At 41.8% G+C, this 22,793-nt stretch overlaps 1 protein-coding gene across 1 annotated transcript in view; it reads left to right on the top strand.

Annotated features, from left to right (window-relative positions):
• C1H12orf50 (chromosome 1 C12orf50 homolog) overlaps positions 1 to 21,818 on the top strand; it is a 33,853-nt gene extending 12,035 nt beyond the window's left edge. Inside the window, exons 5-13 of the mRNA XM_034772395.1 lie at positions 1,604 to 1,762; positions 3,226 to 3,303; positions 3,393 to 3,506; positions 5,656 to 5,766; positions 7,150 to 7,257; positions 8,841 to 8,948; positions 9,262 to 9,465; positions 20,191 to 20,283; positions 21,602 to 21,818. Of these exons, the coding sequence (XP_034628286.1) occupies positions 1,604 to 1,762; positions 3,226 to 3,303; positions 3,393 to 3,506; positions 5,656 to 5,766; positions 7,150 to 7,257; positions 8,841 to 8,948; positions 9,262 to 9,465; positions 20,191 to 20,283; positions 21,602 to 21,627 (1,001 nt within the window). The 3' untranslated portion in view covers positions 21,628 to 21,818. The remainder of the gene's footprint in view (positions 1 to 1,603; positions 1,763 to 3,225; positions 3,304 to 3,392; positions 3,507 to 5,655; positions 5,767 to 7,149; positions 7,258 to 8,840; positions 8,949 to 9,261; positions 9,466 to 20,190; positions 20,284 to 21,601) is intronic.
• The last annotated feature ends 975 nt before the right edge of the window (positions 21,819 to 22,793 follow it).

Here is a 22,793-nt window from a genome sequence, read left to right as displayed (position 1 = left end):
TGTGTGGAATGGTGGTTGAATGTGCATTTAGCAGATTAAAATCCCACTGGTGCTGTTTACAGACACGTTAGGATTCCAGCGTCATCAATGCTGTCTGTATTACTGTGGCTTGCTGTGTTCTTCAAAATAATTTGTGCAATCCCCTATTAGCAGATACATACTGCTGCCTGGAGCTTGCAATAAATTTTGCATTGGGTAATAAACTGGAAATCCCTCCCATAAACTGGAAATCGCTCCCATCCCTATATTAATAACAACAAACATGAATCCAGAAACTTACCAGGCTCAGGGGCTACTTCTGCCTCTTGTGTTTCTGATGCCAGTTCCGTGGTGGACAGCTCTTCCAGGGAGGCATCAAAAAGTTCTTCAGAGTAGGGACCCAGAATGTGCTACAGCTGCTCTGGGGGACTGGTCTGGGTACAAGAGTCACTTGGGCAGCTTCAGCCAGCACTTTTTGGCTCCCTATACTGTATTCAGGGGTGAGACCATAGAGCACTGGTGGCTCAGGGCTCGGCACAGTACACAGCACCTGGTCAAACTCCTTGTAAAAGTGGCAGGATGATAGCGAGTTCCCAGAGATCCAGTTCTCATCCCTAGCTTTCCGGGAGTTGGTCTTGAACTGCTTAATCTGCGCCCTGCACTGGTCACTGGTCCAGTGAATCCCCAGCACTGCCAGTTTCTTCACTATTAGCTGGTATGCATGCTCATTCCTGGAATTCTTGCTAAAGTTGAATTGTTTGCTCACCTTGCACCAGAGATTAAGCAAAATGTGGTGGTGCTCCCATGACCAGATAGCAGCATGCTTGGCAAAAGACTTCTTGATGGTGGTGACCATTACAAATGCAGGAGATGGGCCACTCTGCTTGCAGCTCAGTGGGCAGAATAAAATGGAAGGGTTAAATGCTGAGCAGTTGCATTTGAACCAGGAGGGTTGCATTTGAATTAGGAGTCGATTGGCCAGTCTTGGGATAGGAAAGACAAAGGACATGTCCATGGGGTTGTGAGATGGGGTTGGTGGACTCTCAGGACTCAAATCTGGGGGGCCCAGGCCTGAGCTGCATCTACAATGCAAAACAATAGAGTTTGGGCCAAAGCCTCTGTTGGACTCAGGCTTGAATCCTCCATTCCTGTGGGATCCTGGGGTTTGGACAGAGTTAAACAGAATTGTGTGCAGGTGAAGGGGGATTTGGGCCTGAGCCAAAGACCAGTCAGTGTAGACATGCCCCTAAAAAGGGGCAGGAGTAGGCAAAGTTATTTATACCTCCCCATCCACACACCACCCAGAAGAGATGGCCAGCCACTGGAAGGACTGTATGCTATTTCCTACTCAGGGCTGGTGCAATGGTGTGTTATCCTTGCATGCTGAAAATCTCTGGGAGGCACTGTGTGTCCCTAAGTCACCATGTCTCCCCCTGTTCCTTCTGCTGTGGAGACACATTTCTGCCAACCTCCTTCCCAGTACAGTGCCTAAAAGACACAGTTTGGCAATTTGTGGCTTTGTCAAATACGATTATGATTTCAAATGTATAACAAACTGATCAGAACCTGATTTTTGTGTTCTAGTGCCTTATTAACAGACTGAACTTCATGTACTTTCCTATAGATGGCACACTCCAAAAGGAAGTTCAAGAAGGAAATCTGCATCCTGCCCACACTCAAGAACCCCTAAAAGGTCAAGAAAGCATTTTAAGACCCATTCATCCTCCACTGATCATAAACATCAGCCTGGAGGAGGAAGAGGAAGAGGAAGAAGAGGAGAACTGTAAATATGATGTTTTTTCTGAAATCTGAAACTAAAATGGATTTTCTCAAATAATTTGCAAACTGGTTGCCAACAGATTTTTGGCTGTTTTCAACAATCATGCCATTTTTGAGGAAAGAGGTCAAATATTTGGGAATAACCTCGTTACAACTCATTTTATAATTATCTTTATTTTATTGTACAAAACACATAGTAAATGTAGACTCTCATCAATAAACTTTCAAAATATCTAATATCTATTTTTCTTACTGATATAATTCAAATACTCTTTTTTCCTTAATTGGAAATGGATCCAAGTGCCACAATTCACCTGGCATTGAAATACAACAATTCAGATACAGATCCAAACTTTCTCACTCAAAGTTCAGGGATGTTCAGACTCATTTGGCTCTATCTGTAATTTAAATGATCGTTTTACTCATTGAAAAGGTTCTTTTATTTCTCCCAAGGCTCTTAGATTTATCACTGTATATGTTTGATCAGGATGCTAATTTCATTTTGTGCTTTAGCTTTAACAAGAAACATGTTAGCTGTTGCTAGGTGGCATTTAGTTGAGAATTTAAAGTATCTGCAGCAGTTCAGAGATGATGTAATTTTTATGCCAAACAAGAAGACTTAGAGTTCTATCCAGCCTAAAGTCATTTCCATGCTTGCTGTTCTACAGAGGTTGTACAAACCTCATGGACTACACCTGCCCTTGAAATTACCCCTATTCTTAGTGTGTACTTACCTTTCTGAAGAGGCTGCTTGCATATAGTTGCATACAACTATTCAACCTAGGGCTAGGGTCATAGCCACAGGGCTTGTCTACATAAGAAAGTTGCACCACTGTAATTTAAATCAGTTTTATTTCCCACCCCTACGTAGACAGTCCTATTTTGGTTGAGCTTCTGAACTAAAGCACTCTTAAACTGAAATAAGAGTGTCCACACATGGGTTTGCACTGAATTGACTAAATTGGTTCAAAAACAAATAGTTAATTATATCTGTGCAGCTTCCTTTTGAAGACAAGGCTTTAGCCAAGTGTCTTATGAATGTGCAGAATATGCTCAGGGCGTCCCCAGATAGCCTATCAGAGAATAGGTCATTCAACTAAAGTATTTATTTACCCACTCAGGATCACTTCCTTTTATGTGTGATTGTATGGTTGTTTTGATAGGACTGAAGAAAGGCTTTTGAATTATTTTTAATTTAATCACCATCTAAAATAAACATCAGTAATGGTAAACCTTTTGACTTTCATTGTAACTAAGACAATATTGGTCATAAAAATATCTGTCAATAAGCAATAGTTTCTCTGTCCGGAAAGCAGAGGGCTGGGATACACTAGCAATAGGAAAGGGGCGGGGGAGAAGTTACTTCATTTTATAATGAATTTGTTTATATTTAAGAATAGTGCATTAACAAATCCTGAGGTGTTTGTACTCAGGTATAGTTCTCTCTTTTAAAAATATTTCCTATAGATGCCTCTTATTTATTGACAAAGACTCCAGCAGACATTGAGGAAGAAAAAGCAATAAAGGAGATGTGTTATAAATCTGGTAAATATATAATTATTGATAATTTAAAAAATATTAATATAATCAGTAAGTAAAGACAATTTTTTCTTTCTTTTGGGGGGCATGAGTAGGAGAATATTACAGAATTCAGACTCCTCAGGAGAACGAGTCAGCAAAAATCATGTCTTCAACGCTGGATAATGAGCTATTGAAACCCATGGAAACTGGCAGAGACTTACAGGAAGGTAAGTACTTGAGTGGTAACGCTTTTCACTTCAAGGATAATGTTTATATATATGTAATTACATAGAAAGACACTATCAGGTAGTTTAGATCCAAATATTAGGTTTTGCAAATTTAGAAAAGAAGAATTATACAAAATAAAACCAATAGAAATATTTTTGTGACTTTTTAAATTAAATGGAAACAGCATAGACATGGTGATGAGGATGGGACACCTGCATTGACTACAGAATGATGAAATAAGTCCAGGTCAATTGAGTAGAACATCTTGTACTTTCCTGAACTCCATGACATGGATCTCTGCTACAATTTGTCTTCTAGTATCTTTTGAAATAAGGTTACAATCTCTTTTTTTTTATTGGGCCTGCTACAACACATCTGAGCTCCAAGGCACATGAATTAATGAACATTTATTCCACTCAAGATTTTAAAGAGTTTTTCTTTTTCCCCGTTAGCCAGGTGGTATGCCTGCAAAAATCAATGTCAGCTTTTATTATTATAATAGGTGATAGTATTGCTGCTTCTTAACAGAGTGATTTATGCTCTGAACATTCCTGGACGTTAGTGTAATTAGTGTGTTGGCCATTAAAGTGTTTGAGAAAGAAGTGAGATGTTAGTATTAGTAACACATTTATCATTGCCATAAAGTTGTTTACAACAAAATAAAAAACTTCATGGATAACCATCTGGATCTACAATTACATATAAAGAAAATTGAAGCAGGAAGATAGTGAACGATAATGAAGAACTGCAAAGTGAAAGAGAGTATATTATTTTGGTTCAGATAGAGATAATCTGAAATAATATTGGTTGGTAAAAGTATTATATTTTTGGACCTCTGGTTTTTACCAATTTTTACCAGCTCTCCTATAGCCTGTGTGTGGTAGCACTTCACAGGAATCGTGTAATGTGTATTTCATGTACTTACAGTGCATAAATTACATTACAAAGCACCCAAATGACTTAATAAAAGTGGAAAGGAGAATATTTAAGGAGAGGTTAGAGGAAATATACTCTAAACCAATGATTAAGTCATAGAGAGTGGTGTGGGAGGAGAGGGACATTATCTTCAAAAAGGAAAGTTTATAATGGCACAGAGCAGTCAGTTATGAATATCACAATGTCTCACTATACTTCTTGGGATGCAGTCAGGTTCTGTTCACTTTTATGATATTCATTAGCAAAAGCAACACTAACTTGGATCCATAATCTGACCTCACTGGGTATGTCTACACTGCATCTGGGAGGGAGCCGCCCAGCTTGGGTCCGCAGACTTGTGTTAGTGGGGGCTCATGCTAGCATTCTAAAAATAGCTATGTAGACAGTGCTTCAGAGCCCAAGCTCCAGCATCAGTTGCAATGTCTACACAGCTATTTTTAAAGCTCTAACACGAGCCCATCTACCACATGTCTGTGGACCAGGTCTGGGAGGCTTGCTCCCAGAGGCAGTGTAGAAATGCTCACTGAGGCCCCAGAAATCTTAGGCAGATCTTTCCTGTTAAGACCTGTGTGAGACATAAGTCAGGGAATTTATTAAAGCATACTGCCCATATCCCCCACCGCAGGATCCCACCTCCGTGGGTCTGGCTGTGGAGTGTCTGTGGAATATGAACTCTGTGAATTTGACAGGAGGCTGGAGCAGTTGCATCCTATGAGGATACTTCCTTTCGTAGGTCTGAATTTTGACCAAATCTGCTGATGAATAAAAATATGCTGGTGCTCTGTCATTGTTTACAGAAAGAAATAATACAAGTAGAATTAAATTAATTATGCTGAAGTGAAATGGCTAATCATTTGCAGTACAATTAAATATGTTTGATATATGTGCAATAAACAAGGTTTGCTCAGATATCAATTCAAAAGTTTTAGTACATTGTATTTTTGGAATACCTCTGTCAGAGATAGGGGTTTACTCTCAACTTTATACTCTGAGATTTAATTCTATTAAACCTTTAAGCATTCATGCAAGTTTTGCTCATAATTCAGAAATGCTTGCAGATGTGTCTATCCATAAAATCAGTCAGTGTGCAAAAATGTCCATGTTGCACAGTGCTATCCATATCTTTGTTTACTCTCCCAAGTTCATTCATCTATCATAAATACACTGACTCCACATAACTAAGCCAAAAAAACCCCTCTGTTTTCTTTCCAGGTGATGGTGTTACAGTGCCAACAAAGTTTAATATTATAGAAAGACAAGGAGAGGTAACATCATCATTAGATGGTAACACCAGGACTGATCTTGGTGCCTTTGAAAATGGAGGTAATTACTTTAAAATATGTGTTCTCATTATCTAATATCCGTTGGTAGATAAAATAATTTCCAAATATACCTTTCATGGAATTTATTTCTGTATTTTCTGTAAAGTCTTTTATTTCAGTGCTGTTAATAAAAAAATTATTACTGTTGTATTTAAATTCCACCCATCTCAATAACATAGTGAAAAAATATTTTCAGTTTGGTGACTCCACTTAATTGGATTTTAATTTAATCTTGAAAAGAGATTGTTTCTTAGAGCTACACTGGCTGCAAAGAAACTCAGACATGCATGACAGTCAGATATAACAGGGGTATACTAAACTTTCAGAAATTGCTATACACCTCTACCCTGATATAACTCGACTCAATATAACACGAATTCGGATATAACGCGGTAAATCAGCGCTCCGGGGGGGGCAGGGCTGTGCACTCCGGCAGATCAAAGCAAGTTCGATATAACGCGGTTTCACCTATAATGCGGTAAGATTTTTTGGCTCCCGAGGACAGCGTTATATAGGGGTAGAGGTGTATTTGAGAGAATATCGTTAGTAAAGCTGAACAGACTATGTTTTTGGCAGTCACATGGGAAAATATTAAGGCCCCGATCCTGTTCCATGTGGGCAGATCCTTGTGCCCATTTTCAGTGGGTTCTGTGCAGCCATAGGAGTCTGCTTAGAGATCTCAGTACAGGACTAGGATTTCAGTCATTAAGAATGAACCTGGATACCACAAGCATTTATGTTTACCTAGCATTGGCTAGCCCCTTTTCCTTTGAAACCCCATCCTCTCCAATTTAATAATTTCCCATGTGGTACTGTGTCAGATGCTTTACTGAAGCCCAGATAGATTAATTTTGCTGCATTTTTCTTGCAAAAATAAAGAGTGATCTTATCAGAAAGATATCAGATGTAAGTAATAGCAGAAATAATAGGGTTTTTGGTAGCATTTTATAAATTTTATCACTTTCCTGAGCCCTGTATGTGTTATAAGCAAGGTATGTGTTCGTTTTATGTTTTATGTGTTATTGCCTGTTGTCCTAGTGCTTTGTATTTGGTTAATCAAGAATTAATTCAGAGGGAGAATTAATTATAGAAATGTACATTCATATTGAGAGGTATGAATTAAAAGAATATTAAATATATTTTTCATTTATCTGACTTTTGTAAATACATTTTTACATAACTGGTTTCTATTTGTTTTTCATGTTTATGTTCTTACTATTTTATATGAATTTAACCAAAAACTAACACAAATTAAATGATAAAAAAGAATAAAGTGAAAAGGTTGCATTCTGCATTTTAAATACAGTACAATCAATTTTATCTTAAAATGAGGACATACTATGTCTCTATTTATAATTTGGTGATGCATCATAATTTTTTGCAGGAGGTGATTGTTATGTACCACAAAGGAGCATATTTGTTGGAGGGAAGCAAAGTGAAATATTAACTGGAGAAAAAGAATTAACTACGTCCAGACGTTCAGATGTGAAAGGTCTGAATCATTATTTTTATGTTTTGTAATTTTGGAAAACATTTTTTGCTTCCTTTGTAATTAGACTGGACACTTGAGGCAGGACCTAAATGATATATGTTATATTCCACACACTTTGAGTGAATTGGTGAAGTCCCATCAACAATATGGTTTCTTTCATCATACTAATTGATGAAAGCACTTTTATTGGGTTAGGGCAGTCTTGCTCCCAATGACTTCAATATAACACTATCAGCTTGCTAGTTATCTTTATCTTCCTAAAGCCCAAAGGTCTAATCCTTGGAGGCGGTGATCACTGTCAATTCCAGTGAAAGTCGATGAGAATTGAGGGCGCATAGCATCTCAGAGAATCGGGACCCTAATGAATACCAGTATAAGGTCCTGATTCAGCTAAGCACTTGAGCACATGATTAAATCTACATAAGAACTACTCTTGTATTTCAGATTAGGCACACGTTAAAGTAACTTTCTAAATTGGGACCATAATTTGCACTACAGAATATGTTTGGAAGAACACAAAATTTCCTTATCTGAATATATTGTTTTTTATGTATATGATTATTGTGGGAAAATCATTTCTTGCATATTATTTTTCTGTTGTTGAAGTAAAAGATAAGAAGACAAATTCTGGCTATAAATCATAAGTAGGTTAAAAAGTAATGAAACTGCCTACATACATTGAAGTGGAAGTAATGCATTTCTCCTATATTTTGGCCTGAACTGATAGGAACAAAAGGTAGTGCTTATGCTGATCATCTGGATGTGAGAGCAGACAAAGCCCTGAATTCCTGTATGGAGCAGGGAATATAGGGTCATAGAGCTTGATAGCTGCCATGCAATGCAGGATGTGAGATTCTGTTCTTCCCTTACTCAATCTCCTTATTCTTGGTGTAAGCACATGTTAAGCATCATAATTACCAGTGTCTCATCTAGTCCAGCTGACTGATAAGGCCAAGGACATATACGGGTCAGTTATATGTTGCATAATAGCTCATTCCATAGTTGCCATGCTGTGTTTTGGGTGAACATGCATAAAATTCTGTTGTGGGTGTAACACACTCACTTTTGTAAAGGATCTCCTGCTCAAACAAGCTTACATAAAATCCATGGGTTATAGTTGGAGAACATATGTGTGGATTACAGCAAATATCTGTACTCCTTAAAATATATGTTGTATTGGCTCAGATTTTTTGGCTTGCATATGGACACCTTTTGAGCCAGAATTTGGGCCAGAAATATCTGTTACGTACTCTAGTAACACCTAGTTTTCTAAAATAAGCTGGAAGTTTGCTGCCAAAATGTTGAGAACTTTTTTTTCTAACAGAATCAACATAACTTCTTGGAAGCATTATGATTTTGCTCTTAGGGATGATACTTACTGATATTCTTACTATAATTACTGTTTTCAGAATCATTTTTTAAGCACATAAAAGAAAGGTCTGTATCCAACAGAGAGTGTATGTAAAATGTGAGGAAGTTATTCTTGTTTTAATTCACCACACCACTTTACTACTTTAATGAGGGAATTTTACTGAATAATGTGTTTTTTCAAAAAATAAATTTGTCTTATTTTTCTCCCTTAGCAATGAGTCACACTGAGCCAGTAAAGAAGCGTCACTTTAAAGGAGTGAAGAAAAAGAAATGGATTTCTGAAGAACCAAAAAACTCATTCAGCATGTTTGCAGGCAAAGGTATTTTGAGAAATCATTTGGTTAATTTGTTTTAAGTTAATATTTCCCTGTCCCTAGAAGCTCACCCCCCTCACTAGGCATCAGAGCCCGAGCTCCAGCCCAAGCTGGAACTTCAAAGCACTGTCTCCACAGCTATTTTTAGAATACTGGTGGAAGCCCCTTGGCTTGGCTGTTGGAATCCCCTTAGGGTTGGCAGGCTCACTCCAAAACATTGTGTAGACATACTCTGAGTGCCCTTCTCTCTGACATACTATGTCAGACATTGAATAGCATCTAGCAAGTTTAGCATAATATTGTTTTTTCCCCCTTGCAGCAATGCATGCTTCAAACTCAAAAGGTAAAGCAAATTGCCAACAAAATGATCAAAGCAAGGATGCTGAAAATACTTGTTATGTTCCATCTCAAAGAGCCACTGGGAGAAGCATTTCCTTGAATTCTCCAGAACCTGGAAGATCAACAAACACGACCTACAGTAATGTCAGTGTTACCAAAGAATCCAAGCTGAATCCGCCTACAGGTGAGCTCCTGATTACACAGGATTCCTTGCCTAGAAGAGCCATATAATTGGTCATGTACCTCAGTTATGCCAGTGCAACTCCACCAGATTAGCATAACCAGCTAGACAAATTCAGACTGGAAATACAGCATTAATTTTTAACCGTGAAAGTAAATAACCACTTGAACAACTTACCAAGCATCATGGTGGCTTCTCCATCACTTAGAAACAGTGAGAGTAGTTAACCATTGAAACAGTTTACCCAGAGTCATGGTGGATTCTTCATCATGGACAATTTTAAGACTGGATGTTTTTCTAAACGATCTGCTCTAGGAATTGTTTTGAGGACGTTCTATAGCCTGTGCTATACAGGAGGTCAGACTAGATGATCACAATGGTCCCTTCTGTCTTGGAGTCTATGAAAAACCAAGAGCAGAATTTGACCCAATATAATTGTAATAAGCAGGTCTCATTGCAATATTTACAGGTAAAAATGAAAACTGTCATGGACTTCTGTGGAAGCTGCCAATTAAAATCAGACAGAATTTTCTTGAGCAGTAGTTCTGCCATCTTTAGAGGGTGCAGCACAAATCCACCTCCATGTCCAGTCAGCTCTGCTGTCTGAAGGAAAGAGATGAGTCCATGGCCTCACTCTCATCCTCACCATTTTCAACAGATAGTGCCCATTGGAGCACTGGCAGTGATCTGCAGTCCACAGCTGTAGTCCTCAAAAGGATTTTGACCAGTTCCTGAACAGGAGCACAGGAGAGAGAGGACCCGTCACCTGTATAAACCCATCCACAGATTGATCAGAATCTAGTTTTGTCCAAGAATCGAGTATTGAATTTTACTTGGTGTACTATATTCTGGGATCAATTTACTAGATGACTCTACTGTACCTTTCTTTTTCCGTTAGTGATATGACCCAGAGACATAAATCTGTCTCTTGAGAACTTTGTCATTCAGCGTGGCGTCTTCTTGAAGTTTCTTAACAGTAGCATTGAGCATTTTGTCATAGTTTGATCAGATCTCTCCTTATGTCCTCCATCTGGCATGTAAAGAGATTTAAAATGAAGGTTCCCCAAGATGTATTAGGTTAGAGTCTACTGAGGGACTTGGATTTATTGGAATTCTTTGCTAGGCACATGTTCTGTAGAATTTTTCTCTGCCCAGCCAGGCTAAGGTCTGGGCAGCAGAAGGCATTTTATGCCATGTATTACTGATTAGTTCCTATGGTGTGCACTCTGACTTCATTTTGTTAAATCCTGAAAGATGTACATTTAGTCAATGGTTTGGGAATTATGATTATCTCAGAGCATTTGTTTTCTGCTGTGGTTGTTAGTCAAGCATTTCTGTTCTATCTCATTCCCGCTTCTCTTTCTGTTCATGGAAAGGAAATTTAAGCTATTTGATAGATAGGACAAAGGGGGCAATACATCTGAGTTTAGTGTAATTGGATATCCGGTTTTATAATGTGCTTAATCTTGTGAAGGGTTTAAGAAACTTTATTTTATAACCCAATGTTCAATCTTTAACTCCACTGCCTATACTGAATATTAATTCCAGACCTTGTCTAGTTGCACAACTCAGTAGTGAAAATCCCAGTTCCCTTCCAACAAACATGTCTTATTCAACCTTTTTTTCCCTAAACAGGAGACCAAGGAACCACCTTTGCACAAGATAATTTTATCCCTGATTCACCAGTGTTTTGCTGGGGTTTTGTTGTGATCTATTTCCTATTGTAAAAATGGGGATTTTTGAAACTTCTTGTGCCAGTTTTAAATCTATTGGGGATTTTCATGATGTACAGGTTGATTGGCTGTCACTTTCTGTTTCTGTCATTCTGACAACTGAATTAGCTTCTGTCTGCAGTCCTTCCAGGATGGCAACAATGACATTTTCCTTGTGCTCTTCTTCCATCTTTGAAGTATGTTCATTGCCTTCGTGGCAGTGCCTAGTACCATTTAGGTACTTGAGAAGAAAGTTTCAGGTCAAATTCTGAAGTCTTGTCTTTGTTTCTGGCATTTTGTTTCAGGGCATAGCTTTAAGTTTACTCTATGGCCTTCTCTCTGTTTTAAACTTGTTGATGCTGTCTTACTCCACAAACAAAATCATAATTATTACTTGCAATTCAGCATCTTGTCTTTTCCTCTCCCATATGATTGCAGTCTCCAGGGGTTAATTGGGGATTAACGTCATTCTTTTGGACAAATTATCATCTCTTATTCCAGCCACAAATTCAGTTGTAAATAATTTAAACTGTAGTCCACTCTCCATCAGAGAGTCACTAAAAACACTACAGAGTCATTACAAATTCTTTTAGTTTCCTTTTTTCCTGATTTCTCTTGTTGAATTTTGCTCTGAGAAAAGAATGTTCTTAGACATAGGTAATTACAAAGATTCAGTCCACTCCCACCCCATTTCTCTCACTCCCATTCTCCTTCCTCAGCCAGTCACTATTGGTCTCACCCAGCTCCCAGTCTCCATACCAAGCTAGCCCAAGTTTCCCCTGTAGCTTCCAGTCCTAGTCTCCTTGAAAATCCCAACCCTCCCTTCCTAACTCTCAGTCCCAGTTTCCCTTTACCCTCCCTCCCACTGTTGCCAGCCTCTAGTACCAATTTCCATTTTACTCTTCTCCAGTTCCTTCTCCCAATCTACTACTCCCCCGTCCCACCCTCCACAGGTCCTGCTGTTGTCCCATCTGCATTCAAATCAGGCAGCTTCTTCCTTGAGGCTGCCAGGGCCAGTAAGAGGCCCAGCAGAGACAGGTTCCCTGCTCTCAGTTCAGATACTCAGACCTAGTATGTCCCATAGCAGGCCAGAAATGCAATTGTGGGGAAAGTAGGCTCAGCCCAGGGCTGGAGCATACTTAGGGTAGATGGATTTTGTCTGCTAAAATCTAAGAAGTCTCCACTGTATATGTGCAAATTGTGATTTCCAAAGGCTTGCAATTTGGCCAAATTTGAGCAATTGTTCACAAGGATTCAAAAGGCATGTGCTGCCAAAGGCCACCGTGCTGCTAAATTTCAAGTCCCTGTTCCGAAGCATAGGGGTGTTCAAACTTTTCAAAAATAAGGTCATCAGATTTTTTTCAAATGGACAAAGCAAAAGAAGGTATTTTCCCCCTAGTCTTGTTCTTGGAAAAGGCTGAATCATTTTGGCTGAAATTTTCCAAAAAACATTCAGCCTGAGATACCCAGTATGGAAAACCGCAACCCAAACAGTTAAAGTTTGGCAAAGTTATAAGCAACTGAAGACAGTGTCTTATAATGGGAAGTGTCAAGTAACCTTAATGATAGGCCATGCTACCAGCTCTGCCTGTAATATTAATGTGTTCATCTGGTTCACCACTTCTTTCTCATTTTGTTACCCCCACAAAACAAATCCAGGGTACCCCCCACAATAGCTTGCTTATTGTCCCTTCCTGGGCTTACTAGTGATTCCCTTTACTTGACCGCTTTTGCAAGGAGAAAGGGGGCCCGCCCTAGTGAAATTGCCAAGGCTTACCAAGGATCTCCCTATGCCATTCAGGAAATTTCCCAGAACAAACTAGATCTGTTCACCCCTGGGAGGACACAGATATAGCCTTCCGCTCAAAGTATTGACAACCAGTCAGTTATTTTGCAAAACAAAGTATTTTATTTAATGTAACCAATCTTTCATAACACAATTAATCTAAACCTAAATTAAAATATAAACAAATCCCTTAGCACAGGTATACAAGTTAAAGTACCTGAGACCATAATGTCATACAGTTAGAATGGTTTGAGTGATTATGTTCTGCACATGGTGTCATATGCAGGACACTGACAGCAATCTTAATAAACTCTAAGTTTTAGACATAATAACATAAACATATACACCACAGACACCCATCTTTATTAACCCAAGGATACACATTCATTAAGCCTACTTCTATTCTATATCCTATACTATAGTTAGCATGCTTACACTCTGTAGGCTTCTCTCTCTCGGCTCTGTCTAGGGATCCTTCTGCTCTGTCTCAGTGGAACCGCTGCTACTGCTGTTACCCTGGGGTTGCCTCTTCACTGTTCTTCGCTCTCTTAGGGCAGGTCTTCACTACGGGGGCGGTCAATTTAAGATACGCAAATTCAGCCACACGAATAGCGTAGCTGAATTCAACGTATCGGAGCCGACTTACCCCGCTATGGGGACGGCGGCAAAATCGACCTCCGCGGCTCCCCGTCGATGGTGCTTACTCCTACCTCTGCTGGTGGAGTTAGTGCGTCGATTCGGGGATTGATTGTCGCGTCCCGACGAGATGCGATAATTCGATCCCCGAGAGATCTATTTCTACCCACTGATTCAGGTGGGTAGTGTAGACCTAGCCTTAGATTCCTTATTTTTGGTCTAATCTTCTCCTGGCTCCCTGTCTTGACTGACTTTTGCCTGTTAACCCTCTCTCCTGTTATATAGTTTTTGACCTGTTCTGATTGGCTTGTTCATCTTCAAGTGCTTGCTCATGTCGATTCCATTCTAGGTGTGTGCATGCCCACATGCACAGTCGTCATAGATTTTTGCCTTAGCAGTATCTGTAGGGTCGGCTGTAGTGCCCTCTTGAGTGCCAGGCTATTGCACCAGTATATTAGGCCCCACCGGCCCTACGTCCTCTCTGTTCCTTCTTACTGCCTGTGACGGTTGGTCGGAGCGCCTCATCTAGCATTGCAAGAGCATTAGCAGTTCCCAACAGCTATTGTTACCTCCTTTGTTTTATAGTTCTTATGTACTTAGTTAGCCATTAGTTTAAGTGTTAGTTGTGTAACCCTTCTGCCAGGTGGAGCTGGCAGCAGTCAGAGCCAGGTTCAATATTTAGGGGTTCCTTTTCAACAACACAACACTGAACTGGCTCAAGCCCCCATCCAGTAACCTGGGAAAATTACACATCATGCCTGTGTGCCTCTGAGAGGCAATACTTCCCCATTCACAAGCACAGAGTCTGAGTGTAGAAAAGAAACTTTTAATGAAAGAAGGGAAGTCACCTGACATGAATTAGGGAAAATGCCACAAGCAGGATTCATAATCATAAAAATGTGAGAAGGACACCAGAGTGCGTGGGGCAGCGCCTTCCGCCTCATGTTCTTGAGTTCTACAACCAAAAGTTCCTTTTCTGTGCTCCTCTCTGATCCCTCACCATACCCCACTCACAGTAGTTGTCCTTGGTCAATGAGGACCCGGGGTTCAGAGGTGCATCTGTGTCAGCTCACCTCCCACCTGGGGAAGAAGGCACCTTGCTTGTGCTTGCTCTGGCTGGCCGCCCCGCCAGCCGCTGTTCCTTGCTGCCTGGCCACCCTGCCAGCCACTGCTCCCTGTCACCTGGCTGCCCCGGCAGTCGCGGTTCTTCTCCACTGGCCATCCCTCCAGCCACAGTTCCTCGCAGCCTCACCAGCCGCTCGTTCTGCTCACCACCTTGCCAGCCACTTGTTCGCTGGCTGACTGTCAGTCACCTTCTACTGCCACCTGCCTCTCTGCTGCAATCTCTGCACATCAGTCTCTTAGTAATTTTCAGATCTTTGCAGGCTGGGCATAAACACTGCCTCATCTCAAGTGATTTCAGCTCTCATTTTAGCACTTTAACATAACAAAGATGCTCCTAATGATACCTATTTAGCTCTTTCTTTGAACAGTGGGGAGGAACAAGTTAAACCAGACTGAGAACCCTTGGGGAGAGTCCACTCCTGGCTGGGACACCTGTCCCTACCCCTCTTACTTTCACAGGTCTCTGGCATTCGAGCCCCTGGCTTAACGAGATCCTTTCAGCTGAGAGTGACCCCTCACTTGGGATAGGTAAAGCACAGTTCTGCTCCCCTTTATTCATACAGTAATGAAAACAACATCAGTAACAGCATTTCACTATCCCTGCATTCAGTAATAAAGTAATATGTAATCCAGCAGCAGCCGAAGTTGATTATTTTGAGCAACACCGCTCTACCTGATGGATATCTGAGTAGAGTAGATGTGTTCATCTAAATACAGTTTGCTCCTGAAGTCGCTCCCCCTCCCAGCTAGTTGTCAGGGGAGAATTCATTCAGACCCTGCTTACAGTTGTTAGCTTAGTAGTTAGAGTCCCAGCCAGGAGTTCACCCTGGCGTGGGGCATGTCCCATTCCAGAACCTTCTAATCATGTTCATTATGCAACAGGTCGATAGCTATTAGTGACCTCCATGACAGTTGTTTGAAGTGTTTGGGGAAGTCACATATAAAGGACAAGTGTAGGATTTGTAAGAACTTTCACCCTAGAACCCAGAAGGAGTGGGATATCTGCTTTTGGGCCCTCCTCATGGAGTCAGAGCCCTCCCCTTCGGACTCCACTCCTAGCCACCTCAGCATCGGTGTGGAGTGCACCACCAGCACCGGACCCCGTCTGGCACCATTCCCCCTTACCAGTGCCCAAGAAGCAGCAGAAAAAGAAGGGCTCCCTGGCACCAACTAAGGAGGGGAATGGGGCTTCAGGCAAAGGACCTATGTCAGGCCACATATCCGCCCCGGAGCTTCAAGGGGGTACAGCTGGATTTGGACCCCCCAGCCAAGGATCCGACTCCGATTCCTGGGAGTGGCAGGGGACTCTGGCTCCTCTTAGGGTCTTTGTTGCCTGAAGCGGCCCAGGCAGCTAAAGATCTAGTGGGCCAGCTGACACCGCAGATGCGCCAGGCACTGGACTCAGCTACGGTCCTACTGTCTAAGGGCAAGCCAATCATGGGACCGCCCAAAAGGGCAGTGGGGTGCCCTCAGTTCCCGGACTGCAGGGGTAGGCCCCATCACCACAGCCTAGGACCCCAGCCCCACAACCCCGGTCTCCGGCCAGAAGACCCAGGTCCCTGTGCTGTATTCTCCTTCTACGAGGCATGGAACTCTGAAGTCAAGGCACCGGTCCCCGTTCTCGCGGTACTAGCGAACCTCCCACCAGAGATCGCCATGGCGCAGTTCACTATCGCCTAGACGATCTCCCAGGTGTCAGTCCCCACCCATGTGTGGGACTGCTCCTCATTGCAGCACTGGTCCTCTCCGTCCCAGTACCACTCATCGGACAGGAATTGATCCTTGCCTTCTACACACTGGTCTCCGACAAGGGTCAGTCAGCAGACACAGGCTTCCACAGCTCTGCCCTGGTCACTGGAGGGGGAATGGTTCAGTTTGGAGCAGGATTTCAGCTTCTTGCCAAGAAAGGGTGAGTCGCTGCCCACCCACAAGACCGGTGCAACATCTGTGGCAGCAGCGTGGCAGCAAGGACAGTGGCCTGCTCAATGGCCTTATTGGAATCCTCGGGGTGTGCTGATGATGCCGGTCCTGCACTCCTACAACTCCTCCCTGGCTTCCTCGGACAAACCACCCACGGCACCGCAGACACCAGGCTTGGAGCACGGTGCAGAATCCGACACTGGGGAAACACAGCAGGCTCCAGTGCCAAAGGAGCCCGTCCCCAGAAAGTGAAGAGGAACCCGCCCCTCCCTGTGGTGCAATCATCGTCTTCATTGCCAAACATAGTGGTGGCGGGCCCCTCCCAGACTGGCAGTCCCTCCAATGACTTCAAGGAGCTCCAGGCTCTCCTTAAAAGGGTGGCTACCAATTTAAATCTGGAAATTGAAGAGTTGGCAGATCAATTGGATGACCTTTTCAGTGTCATATCCTCCATCAGCCCAGCCTGGATTGCAGGTTATGCCAGGAGATGCAGGCCACTCTGCAGGACCTACTGTTTGAGAGAACTGGGCTCTCCTCTGAGCTCATGGACGCACGGCTGCATGGCCTGACAGACTCCCATGCCACCTTCCACTCTCTGGGCCTTCATACTCCTCACAGGCCAGGAAGCCCTTCCATCCTCTGCCTCCTCCACCAGAGCAACCTACTTGGCCAAATGGAAGTGGTTCACATGTTGGACTTTGGATAAAGGCATTCAGCCTTAGTGGGCCTCACTGCAGTTGATCCTAGACTATCTTCTGCATCTCAAGCTCCACGGCTTGTCCCTTTCATCTGTAAGGTCCACTTAGCTGCTATTTCGGCCTTCCATCCTCTGTTCCAGGGCAAGTCGGTTTTCACTCAGGACATGACGTTCAGGTTCCTCAAAGGCCTGGAACTTCTCTACCCCATGTCTGGGATTCCATTCCTCCAAAGGGATCTGAATTTAGTGCTTTCGTGACTCACGGTCCACCCCTTCGAGCCTCTGGCTTCCTGCTCGCCCTCTTCCTCCTTTCCTGGAAGGTCATGTTCTTACTTGCAATAACATCTGACTACTGGGTCTCGGAGATTATGGTGCTTACCTCAGAATCACAGTGTTTGGTCTTCTACAAGGACAAGGTCCAGCTGCGGATGCACCCGGAATTCCTGCCCGAGGTGGTTTCACAGTTTCATATGGGCCAGGATATATACTTACCTGTCTTTTTTCCCCAAACTGTGTAAGTTGGAGGAGGAGCACAGGTTGCATTCCCTAAATGTTAGCAGGGTGCTAGCCTTCTACATTGAAAGGACTAAGCCATTCCGCCAGTCAATGCAGTTGTTCGTCGCAGGGGCCGACAAGATGAAAGGTCGCCCAGTGTCGGCTCAGAGAATTTCATCTTGGATCACTGCCTGTATTCGCTGCTGCTATGATCAGGCAAAGGTGTCCCCTCCGACGATTTTAACTGCCCATTCAATCAGGGCACAAGCCTCTTCGGCGGCTTACCGAGCCCAAGTGCTGAACCAGGATATCTGTAGGGCCAGCACCTGGTTGTCCGTCCACATGTTCACGTCCCATTACGCACTTACCAAGCAGGCCCAGGATGATTCTGGCTTCTGGAGAGCAGTGCTACAAGCCACTTGATTGTGAACTCCTAGCCCACCTCCAAGGATACTGCTTGTGAATCACCTAGAATGGAATTGACATGAGCAAGCACTTGAAGAAGAAAAAACAGTTACCTACCGTTTTGTAACTGTTGTTCTTCGAGATGTGTTGCTCATGTCCATTCCATTACTCGCCCTCCTGCCCCTCTGTCGGAGTTGTTGGCAAGAAGAGACTGAGAGGACATAGGGCCGGCGGCATCTAATATACCGGCAGATGGGTACAGTACACAAGAAGGCGCTACAGCCAACACTACAGATACCGCTAAGGCAAAAATCTCTGACTGTGCACGTGGGCGCGCACACACCTAGAATGAAATGGACATGAGCAACATATCTGAAGAAGTGGGTTTTCTATCCACGAAAGCTTATGCCCAAATAAATCTGTTAGTCTTTAAGGTGCCACTGGACTCCTTGTTTTTTTTTTAACAATTACGAAAAGGTAGGTAACCGTTTTTTCCCAATCCTGACATTAGCACACTGTCTGATTGGTCCATACTTATAGGCCAATCACAACTGCTAAATCTAACTGTCAGTCAGAGCTGTTACACAAGTTTTAGTGCTATGGGCTGTTTATTATTATGGTATGGTGACTCTCACCTAGTTTTGGACTGAACATGCCTGACTAATCGCTCCCTGTACTGCTGGAGTGACCTTTACCTGACCTCATCCCACACTTGTCTGCCTGCCAACATAGGCTGATCTTAAAATGCCATCTCATTCTGCTTGACTGCACCAACACTTTACACATACCAAATTACCAAACTATTAAACTGTAAACAATTACCTCATCCTTTGTAATATGTTTCCAAATGTTAACTTATGCATCTTAACATTAAGGTCTACTATTGCCATCTTATTTCTTACCCATTTAGTTAATTTTATTTCAGTTCTTCCCCTATTTTCAGTTAATGGTGGCAAAGGCATGTTTTCAGTGCCGTGTTTAGGAAACAAAATAGAGCAGCTCAAAATCTTTCATATCAATTTGAGCCCTGATCCAGCAAGCACTTAAGGTGTGCTTATCTTTAAGCACACTGTCTTCAGTGGGATTACTCATGTTCTTTAAAATTAAGCACATATTTAAACAGTTTGCTGGATTGAGATCTTAATCTTTATGAAATGTAGTAATCTACTAAGCCAGAGTTTCTTAAACGTTGTAGTTCTTCATACCACTTCCACAGAGAAACAGGTATACACAAACTCACCTTTCCCTGATGTTTGATTCCCACAACATTCCATTCAGTGGCTCTAGGAAGGGCTGTACAGATCTCTGGAAATCACATTTTGAGATTCACTTTCCAAATCTGTTTCTTTACCAAAAAGTCAAATATATCTTCCAGGCTATTATTATATTATTGTTTTGTCAAAGACGAGGATCGCCATGAAAATATTCATCGGATTTGGGAGTGCCTATGGGTCTCCTGAAAATGCTACAAGAATACAAATGATTTCTTACTGGTGAGTAAGGATTTGTCTACACAGTGTTTTAGTCATCATCAGCTGCTGTGTAAATTCTAATGAGCGCCAGCATATTGTGCACTAACTGGCTCATGTGAACCCAGCTGGCGCACACCAAAAATTCCCTAGTGTATATTAATGTAGTACTGTTTGAAATGGTACTAATTTAACATGCACTTGGGAATTTTTAGTGCATGCCAACAGGGGCCACCCAGGCCAGTTAGTGCACAACATGCTGGTGCACATTAGAATTTACATGCCAGCTGGTGTGAACCGAGGCGCTGGGTAGACAAGCCCTCAGTCTCTGTTTGAAGTTTAAATTATTTATATTTTGGAGCTGGCTTGTGTTGTGTCAGTTGATATTATAGCTAATATGTTTGTAACATGAGTAGCAGAATGAGAAGCAGTGTACTGTAATTGCAAGTGAAAATGTAAATCAAGAAATATATTTTCTTACAGACAAATGGACTGCAGCATCCTATAATTCACCAGCGTGGAGAAAAAGAAGCCCACATACAAAAGCATACTCTAAATCTGAAAAAATCCATTCAGGTACCTATTTGACAGCATTACTTTCAGTGCACTGTAATATATTAAAGATGACATATCTGTTTTAATTCTCTCTCCAGCTAGAATCTGGAAGAAGCTTCTACTTAGGCACCTATCTTAAGGCTGCTGGTTTCTAAGAGGTGCTGAAAAATCTGAGATAGTTGTCTGCCCTTTTGTTTTGAGACCACCTCCTTTTACCCGATATCTCATGCTTTCCCACTTTTGGCAAGATACGTGACTTCCTCTAAAGTCAGGAGTTACTATGCTGTTGTTACTGTATGGAGTAGCTATTGGCTTGCAGTGCTGGACAAAGTAATATGGTTATGCAATCCACATTAGTACAGTGTGGAGCTTTGTCCCCCTTTAGTGGTTTGTCCAAAGAAGACCTTAATGAGAATGCAACAGCTGCAAGCTAGGGGACTAAGTCTTGTAGATCAAGCAGTAGAGCTGATGCACTGAATGCAGAATGTGTCGGTTCCCTCTGACAATCCATGGTGGGTTGTCATCACAATTGGCACCCTTCCTCACCCTCCCTTTGCTTTCTAAGACTTCTATTCACCAAGGTATTTAAGCATGTACCTAACTGAAACCATGTTAGTAGTGGGCTACTTAGACTTAAAGTTAGGCATATGCTCAAGTACCTTGCTGAACTGAAACCTAAGTCCATACATCTTCACTTCAGTGTCTGTATCAGGCCCTTCCCAATCCATATGTGGCAATACAGCGGTGGAGCTTGTGGAATCTCTGTGATCCTCTCATAGTCCCCAGCTATGGAAATTGCTAGGTGATGCAAGGCAGGTTCTTCTTCCTTGGTGGCATACAGTCTTATATCGTCCTCAAGATTGCTAGTTTCAGAAGATATCTTTTAAATAGTGTGCGAACACCCACAGACCTGGTGAACTGAATTGCTCTTAAATGCTGAAAATGATGTCCCTGAGTGAATCAATGTTTCCACTGTTGGATATGACTTCAGTGGTGGTCTGACTGTAGTTAATAAATAAGCTCTGCCATTCAGGTTTTCCAATTTACAAAGCTGCCCACATTTTCCCAAACGTTATTGCATAAATTCTATATGTGATATGCATTTTTAATGTGCACACACACGCATTCACACAGTGCTTAAAGATCTATTTGTGAAGATGTTGGAGAAAAAAAATCTGTGTTGCATTTTAAAAATGCGTCAGTTATATTGAGTGAATATTTTCTCTTTATTGTAATTGTTATAAGTGCTAAATGCTCAAATACTGAATAAGTCTTTAAATGGACATAGACATTTATAACAATAAATTATACAAAAATATGCTGTGTATTTTGACTACAGATCCAAAAAGAAATGGAAGCAAGTAAAAAACAGAAAGAAAGAGACTTCGAGAAAATAAAGAAGTGAAGCACAATCCATCATACAATTTACAATAAAAAATGATAAAAATGCAAATTCAAGGAATGAGATTATCACATGCTTCACACTGGAGATCCAAAGATGATAAAATGCAAATTCTAAAAATAAGATGCAGGAAGTGTACACTGTATGGTTTCAAAACTGATAAAAATGCAAATTAAAAAAACCTACATACTGCTTGTGTATTTATGAGGTCTGCAGTCTATTCTGTATATTGTTGAAGTTTAACCTAGTTTGAAAGTTGGACTATTCAAATAATTTTTAACTGTGATCCTGGCTGTAAAGTACAGACTGATGCTAAACCAGATCTTTGAATGCAGCCTCCTTCCATTTTGTTTGCCCAAATGCTGTAGGGCATAATTAATAATAAGAATGGGGATATGGCTAGCTGGATTTAGTGCAGCACAGCAGCATTTCAGAGGGATTTCAATGGAAATATCATCTCACTCTGGGCAGAGAGGGTCTTGATCTGTAAGATAGGGTCTGTGAACAGCTTCAAACTAGGGGACTTAGGGCGGGATCCACAAAGGTACTTAAGTACCTAAACCCCAGGTCTCTAAGTTTTGGGTTTAGGTACCTAATTCCCAGTTTTGGCTCCACTGAGATCCATATATCTCTGAAATGCTCTTACTCTATTATTTACATGAATGAGTTTTGGATCAGGTCCTTAATGCCTTTTGCATTCCAAAATCTATTTTATTTTTACTAAGACCTGGTATGCACCTAAAAGTTTGTTCAATCTATCTACATTATTCAGGGTTCTGAAAATATTTCATACCCAGTGCTACATAGTTAGGTCATCCTAACTCCTATTGTAGATGCAGCTGGCTCGATGGACAAATTCTTCCATTGACCTAGCTACTGCCTCTCAGAAAGGAGGTTTTACTACAGCGATGGAAAAACCCCTTCTGTCTCTGTAGTAAGTGTCCACACTACAGCGTTAGAGCAACAGTGCTGCTGTAGCACTTGTAGTGTAGACATAGCCTAACTGAGAACTAGGGTTTTTAAAATGTTATCAACTATCAGGGCCGGCTCTAGCGTTTTTGCCGCCCCAAGCACCCAAAAAAAAAAAAAGCCGCTATCGCGATCAACGGCAGCTCTATCGCTGCTTCAT

Source organism: Trachemys scripta, chromosome 1 (assembly GCF_013100865.1).
Source record: "Trachemys scripta elegans isolate TJP31775 chromosome 1, CAS_Tse_1.0, whole genome shotgun sequence".
In the NCBI taxonomy this organism is placed as follows: Eukaryota; Metazoa; Chordata; order Testudines; family Emydidae; genus Trachemys; species Trachemys scripta.
The sequence above is the reverse complement of the archived record's forward strand: the minus strand, read 5'-3'. Positions and strand labels throughout refer to the sequence as shown.